Source organism: Nicotiana sylvestris, chromosome 7 (genome assembly GCF_000393655.2).
Source record: "Nicotiana sylvestris chromosome 7, ASM39365v2, whole genome shotgun sequence".
Classification (NCBI taxonomy): Eukaryota; Viridiplantae; Streptophyta; class Magnoliopsida; order Solanales; family Solanaceae; genus Nicotiana; species Nicotiana sylvestris.
The window spans coordinates 5,344,201-5,351,215 of record NC_091063.1 but is presented as its reverse complement, the minus strand read 5'-3'; the positions used below and the strand labels follow the sequence as shown (position 1 = coordinate 5,351,215).

The 7,015-nt window shown below is 33.1% G+C and overlaps 1 protein-coding gene and 1 non-coding gene across 2 annotated transcripts; both read right to left on the bottom strand.

Annotated features, from left to right (window-relative positions):
- Positions 1-2,879: 2,879 nt before the first annotated feature.
- LOC104233719 (uncharacterized) lies at positions 2,880-6,686 on the bottom strand. Its single transcript, XM_009787157.2, has 6 exons — positions 6,509-6,686; positions 5,223-5,312; positions 4,780-4,893; positions 3,836-3,962; positions 3,628-3,745; positions 2,880-3,232 (listed from the first exon to the last, which is right to left on the bottom strand). The coding sequence occupies exons 2-6, from the start codon at positions 5,230-5,232 to the stop codon at positions 3,176-3,178; spliced, it is 426 nt and encodes a 141-aa protein (XP_009785459.1). The 5' UTR covers positions 5,233-5,312; positions 6,509-6,686; the 3' UTR covers positions 2,880-3,175.
- Positions 4,574-4,766, bottom strand: LOC138874280 (U2 spliceosomal RNA). The gene has a single exon (XR_011401321.1). It is a non-coding gene; the product is annotated as a U2 spliceosomal RNA (small nuclear RNA).
- Positions 6,687-7,015: the final 329 nt, after the last annotated feature.

The window sequence follows — 7,015 nt, the reverse complement described above, 5'->3', positions numbered from 1 at the left end:
TTAACATGTGTGGTGAAGTTTTTGGGAAATTCGAAGTTATATTTCTAAGTACTTGCGTTAAGACTTAGCTAGCTTTTGGACATAAATTTAATTAAAACTTGGAGAAAGAGATTTTGAAGTTGTGTTAAAAAATAATTTTTAAAAGTTAAAATTGTGTTTGAACATGCATTTTATTTAAAGAAAAGAGTTGAAATTTTGTGAGTGGAAGAATTCTTCGTCCAAAAATTGCTCTAAACTAGTTTTTTGGGAAATTTTAAATTTTTTTCGATAACTGAATATATTCTATGAACAAATATTGTTTTTAATTTTTTTATTTTGTAGAAAAAAGTAGCCAAATATATGGCCAAACGGGAGCTTAAAGTATTTGGTCAAGTTTATGAAAAAATAAGTAATCTATTTTTGTGTAGTTGCTGAAACTATTTTCTGCTGCAGGGAAACATCTCAGAGACTTTTCAGGACAAAATACCAGGGCCATTTGCATCTATACTTACTTTTTGTGTCACGTTTTAACCTGTGCCCGCTTTGCAAAAAAAATTGCAAGCGTACCCACTTTTTCACGTAACTTTAGCATACGGGGCTGAAGTAGCAAAGACAATCACGCAAAACTTCAGCATTCTAGTAGACGAGCATGAAGTAGCAAGTGTGCTGAACCAAGTGGTAGCTGACGTTTGTTCTCTATTTGCTGAAGTTTTTGTTTGTAATTGCCGAACTTAAGCATAGTAGCTGAAGTTTTGTTATCTATTTGCTGAAGTTTTTGTTTGTAATTACACTAAATAAGCTAAAGTTTTTTTTGTCCTGGATTCATTAGTTTTGTCATTAAGCTTTTTCAAAAACTTTAGCAGAAGATGCTGAAGTTATTTAGTTCATTTATAAAAACTTCAGCACTATATAAGCTGAAGTTTTTTTTGTCCTGGATAAGCTTTTTCAAAAACTTTAGCAGAAGATGCTGAAGTTATTTAGTTCATTTGTAAAAACTTCAGCACTAAATAATCTGAAGTTTTTTTGTCCTGTATTCATTAATTTTGTCATAAAACTTTTTCAAAAACTTCAGTAGAAGATGCTGAAGTTATTAGTTCATTTGTAAAACTTTAGCACTATATAAGCTGAAGTTTTTGAAAAAGCTTTCTAACATACTAGATAAATAATCAGTTGCCAACAGTATCTAAATCATAAATTTTGGAAACAATAAATGTGAAAATAACAGAATTATCATGAAAAGAATCACTGAGTGTGACCTTAAACTTCCCGTACGTGAAAATATTCACAAATTATTGTCTACTAACTTACGTAATTATTTATAATTTATTTTTAAATAATCTGATAAAAATACTTATGACAATCATCCCATGAACTGAAGTTTCATAGCAGCACCAACAACAACAGAAGAAGAAGAAGAAGAAGAAGAAAACGAAGGAGGAGGAGAAAGGGGACTGAAGTTATTTAAAAAGTGGGTACAAATTAAAACTTTTAAAAAAAATGGGTATAAGTTAAATAAGTGTGCAATTTTTATAAAATACCACTACAAAAAGTTCTATATCTACCGAGCCATTCTCAAGTGCCGACAAGATTACATTCTTGCATTATCAACACATCCACGACCGAAGTATTGTAATCCTGACCTCTATTTTGTTATTTTCTTTTACATTTTGATTAAATGAAATTAATCACTCATCAAAAAATATCAATTCAAAGAATACTAATTTTATAAAAAGAGATTTTTAAGTGTCCATTTGTCATAATTTGACATTGAAACTCATTTTTGAAATGATTGACTAAACATAAACTGCTTACAGCTAGGAGTGTTCATGGTTCGGTTTGGATCGATTTTTCCCTAAAAAGAAATCAAACCAAGTAAGTCGGTTTTTAAATATTAGAACCAAACCAAATCATTTAAGTCGATTTTTTCTCGATTCGGTTTATGTCGGTTTTTCGTTTTTGTCGGTTATTTGTCGATTTTTTCTTAAATATAAGACATACACTACCAAACACACATTTCGGTGACCACATTTTCAACGTAACACTATCAAATCAATTGCCCTTTGAGAAATCTATTATTTACCAAGATATATTGATGATAATTGAATCAAATAGTGATGAATAATTTAAGGACTCAATTAAAAATATACTCCATCCGTTTCAATTTATGTGAACTCATTTGACTGGGCACGGAGTTTAAGAAAAGAGAGAAGACTTTTGATCTTGTGGTGTAAAATGAGGCACATATGTTTTGTGTGGCAATAAATCATTGTATAAAGGTAAATTGTTTCTAAATAAGGAAAGGGGTCATTCTTTTTGGCACGGACTAAAAAAGAAATAGGTTCGATAAATTAAAACGGAGGGAGTATTATTTTTAACATGAAATAGATTCTTACATTTAACAAAAGAAAACTACCAATTAAACTAGAATGTAAAGGTAAAGAACTGTACTAAATGTTCAAACGGTTAATATTTACTATAAATTTTTTATAACTTTGTATAAAGGTATACATATATATAAGTGTAATAATAAATTTAAAATAGCTACTCCTATATTCGATTTGGTTCGATTTTTTTTAATTAAAACCAAATCCAAACCAAATTTGATCAGTTTTTAAATTTCAAAACCAAAACCAAACCAAACCAAAAAAGTATCGGTTTTTTTGGTCGGTTTGGTTTGGTTTTCGGCTTGGTTCGGGTTTTCGGATTTTTATGAACACCCCTACTTACAGCTTATATAAAACCTAAAAGAACCAGATTTTAGAACTTGGTCGAACAAAATATAAACAATGCGAGTAACATAGTGGTAGCAATTTAGAGCCAATTCAGAGGTCCTAATGTATGAGACACTGCAGCAATATGGATAACCTCTTTCTTTTCTAAAAAACAGACACAATTAGAAGTCTGTTTAACTTGTCCTGCACATAAATCCATAATATTATTGTTGCACTCTTAACATGGAAAAACATGTATACAAACAAGAGGAATTTCAATAATAATCTTGATGGAATACCTAAGCAGGTATACATTTTCACGTATATAGTTCTGTATAAGATGTTTTTTCTTCTCGTAGAGCATTTACAATTGGAGAATTTAGACTCGAGATGTGTCTTTTCACTTGACTACAAAACAAGCAACAGCAAATTCTGACATCTTGGTCACAATAGATACAGCTCGTATGGAGCTAGCATAACGGAAGCTACAAGAAGAGTTTTACTGCTATGATTATTAGCAACACAACAGAACACGCCATCGCCTGCATAAGAATGTAAATTCTAAACGTTGTTAGGACTGTTAACACTGTTAAATAATATAAAAAGAAGCAAACGACTTTTGAATTGTCACAGAAAACCAGAAAAAAGACAGCCCGGTGCACTAAGCTCTTGCTATGCGCGGGGTCCCGGGAAGGGCTGGACCACAAGGGTATATTGGACGTAGCCTTACCCTGCACTTCTGCAAGAGGCTGTTTCCACGGCTCGAACACGTGACCAGACAGTAACTTTATTAGTTACGCCAAGGCTCCCTTCCGTCACAGAAAACCAGAAAGGTAGAGAAATGCAATGTAATGCGTTTCCTTTTCCCGTCTTTTGATTGATCCACTGTTTTGACGTTTTAGCAGGGGGGGAGGGGAGGGGGTGGGAATCAACTTACAGCAATAGCAGATGCAGCAAGTCCGGCACGTTCTCTAGGATCCTTGCGGTAGTAGTTTCCGAAATACAGTATTGTAGCATAATACCACAACAACGGGCATAGAAATCCCAGTAGAAATCTATTGGTAAACAATTATAAACAATCAGATCTAAAGGAAGAAGAGGAAAGAGAATGAGAGATAGTAAACGAGACGTATAACAGTACTTACGAAAACCATCCGACTCCACAACCAAAGCAAGGAAGAGGTTTATCATAGAACCCTGTTTGAAGGTCCTCTACATCTCTAATCAATGTATACTTTCCCTTATCACGATCTTCTGCATCACCTCTTTGTCCTATAATCACAAGTATCCAACTCAGAATTTCGGTTTGCTTTTCTCACTTCATCTTTTTGTGACCAGTGCGGACAGATAATTGGTAGATGTAACGAAGACTGAATAAAGTTGAAGGGAATTTACAATAATAGATGCCTTCATTGTTTACAACAGATACCACAGAATTAAGGACAGTTGGAAAAGATTCTACGCCGTCCCACAGCCCAAACAAATGGGAAAGTAAACCTATGAACAATACTAATGGACGCGCGCACACACACACACACATAGAGAGAGAGAGAGAGAGAGAGAGAGAGAGAGACGGAACAAAAAACTTAAAAGCTTAAGCAGGGGAAAACATGTATCAGAATAGTTTTCTTATGAAACATGTATCAAAATATTTTATCCTTACACTAAGAAAGAAACATAAAAGGCCTCTAAGAAGTAACTGAATGAAGATAAAACTTGTGACAGGAAAAGATTAAGATGTATTCTAACGTCCATCAAAATGTCCTAAAGCATTTCCGCATTTATTTGCTGGGGAGTGTGAGAAAACAGCATCAATACCTTTTTGTTGTTCTTATTTCCGAATCTAGAATAAATAAGTTTCACTCCACGGCAAAATTTTATAAGAAAATGATCCTAACATACGGGTCATGCATTTAGAAAATGAGCACTCAATCTGTGAGCTAAACGCAAATGCTGCCTCTTGGATAAAAGAAGCTAAAATAGTCATGTTCTCCCAAAAGGTAAAGAAAATGGTTACCTTTAACCCATAAAAACAGATACTAAATTTGATCTTAGGCAAAAGGCCGAGAAAGGTATAGAAAATGGTTACCTTTAGATACTGAATAATACCGAGCTGATGGCCTCAAAAGGTCAAGCTGTTTGTCAGAGACCGATTTCACGAGTTCAACGCTATTTCTGCCCTCTCCGCTTTCAAGAGTAGCACCTGCCAGACCCAGATGCCCAATTAATTATGACTACAAAATATCCTTCACCGTGAAATTCTATGTTCACAAGAATTTGGACGGTAAATACAAAATTTTCCTTAAAACGTACATATCCTAAAAAACAATCATGACGCAAAATTGCAAACAACTGTACAAAATTCAATCCAGGAACATTTCATCGCTCAGTAACGATTTCTTGACTATCTTGATCTCAGAATATGTCACCAACGAACAAACATATACGACAATCATTGTAATCACATTAAAAACTCTGTCTGAAATCTGAAAAATGAGATAGCGAGTTAGATATAGGTAGACTAGTGCTTACTCTTTTCCATGTGTAGTTCGTTCTTTCAAGCTGATGGCTTCTGCCTTATGTTTTTTGAGTTATCCCCTCTGCTAGACCTTTAATAAATACCTGCTTTTCGCGAACAAATAAAGGACTTCAACCTTAATAATTTACCATGTGATCAGCATTCAGCTCATTTAGTAATGCTGGCAAATAGGAAAAGGAATTAGCCGCTAATTTATCTCATTAATTGAGGAAGGAAGGCTAGGTAATACTCTACCCCAATTGAGCGTTTATCATGTCAATATCCCTGAAAGGTCCATCTTTACTCTACTAATCAATTCCTCGTAAATAAACATGCAACTAAACAACAACATGATCATAAGCCTCCCTATATACACACATCGTATAATAAAAATGAGTAATTTCTGAACCAATAAATTCCATGCATAGTTCAGCATTGAGAAATTCCCATGCCTTGACCTGAGGTTTAACTCACCACATTCTAATCCAATTTTATTTTTATAACCGAGAAATCTCTATCGGCTAGTGGCACACGGTTTTAAACTCAGTGGGTAACGAGCCCTTCTCCACTTAAATATTAGGCTTTTATCTACTGTCGGATTTGAACCCGTGACGTGTGTCTAACCCACACATCACGAGTTAGCACTCTTACCACTAGACAAAGCCTCGGGGGAGAATTCTAATACTAGAAGCCATCTTTAAATCAATTCAAGCATATTTAGCCCATAATTTTGATATCATTTTAAGTGTAACAAGAAATTATTTAAACAGTTGTTGATTTTCCAATTGAAGTTTAGCTCAAATAATGGACAAAGCAGTCAAATTTAAGCACATAAAAGTGGAACATGAGGATTACAGCATAACCTTCTAATAAGCTTTTTGCTTAATTATCTAAAATATATTCATATTATAATTAAGCTGATGAACAAAGCTAAAAATTTGACAAATATCAACTACCAGAATTATACAGAGGATTAGCCCACCCAAAAAAAAAACTCTCTTTACTCTTGAAAAAGGATTGCCTAGAAAAGAGAGAAATTCCCTTTATTCTTGTAGAGAGATCGCAAAAAAAGAAGAAACAGAAGAAGATCCCTAAAATTACTACTCTAAAATTCAAAGAAAAGGAGAAGAACAATACCCACAGCTAAAGTTGTTGCTTATACAATGAATAAACGATATAAACCCAGAGAAAAAAAAAAATACTAGACGATATACATAACCTGATATTGATGTATGAGCTACTATATTCTATAAAAGGCAAAAGAGTAAAATTCAAACAAAAATATGAAATAGCAACTTACAGCTGAATTACGAAATTTGAGTCTGCTAAGCTTGAGATTTTAGAATTTTTGAGTCTTTTCCTTTCCAAAGAGGAAAAGTAAGCGGTAGAGCAGAAGGAGATGAAAAAAATAGGAGTGTGTTTGGGTTTTAATTAGAAATGAATTATTTGGAAAAGTAGCCAAAACTATCCATATGTTTTGAAGAAATAAAATAACCAGTTTTTAGGGGTTTTATCTCTTCTAGCCGAGTCAGAAAAAATATATTTTGTAGCCGAAAAATTATATAAAATTTGTATAATTTTTATATATAACATATATATATATATATATATATATATATATATATATATATATATATATATATATATATTATTTTGAGAATATGGAATTTCAAATGAAGAACGGACAGCCGCATACATAAAGTATTTCGCGTCAATACAGTATTCAGAGGAGAAGGATCGTATCTCTAGCGATGTAATGTAATCAATTCTACCTTAATACAAACATCAATTGTTGATTCTATGGCTT

What these genes read in the sequence shown, in the direction of transcription:
- LOC104233719 (XM_009787157.2), bottom strand. An exon ending in GTATTATTCAGTATCTAAAG is followed by an intron (nt 3,963 to 4,779) that starts GTAACCATTTTC and finishes TTGTGATTATAG; the next exon opens with GACAAAGAGGTGATGCAGAA. An exon ending in TGTGGAGTCGGATGGTTTTC is followed by an intron (nt 3,746 to 3,835) that starts GTAAGTACTGTT and finishes GTTTACCAATAG; the next exon opens with ATTTCTACTGGGATTTCTAT.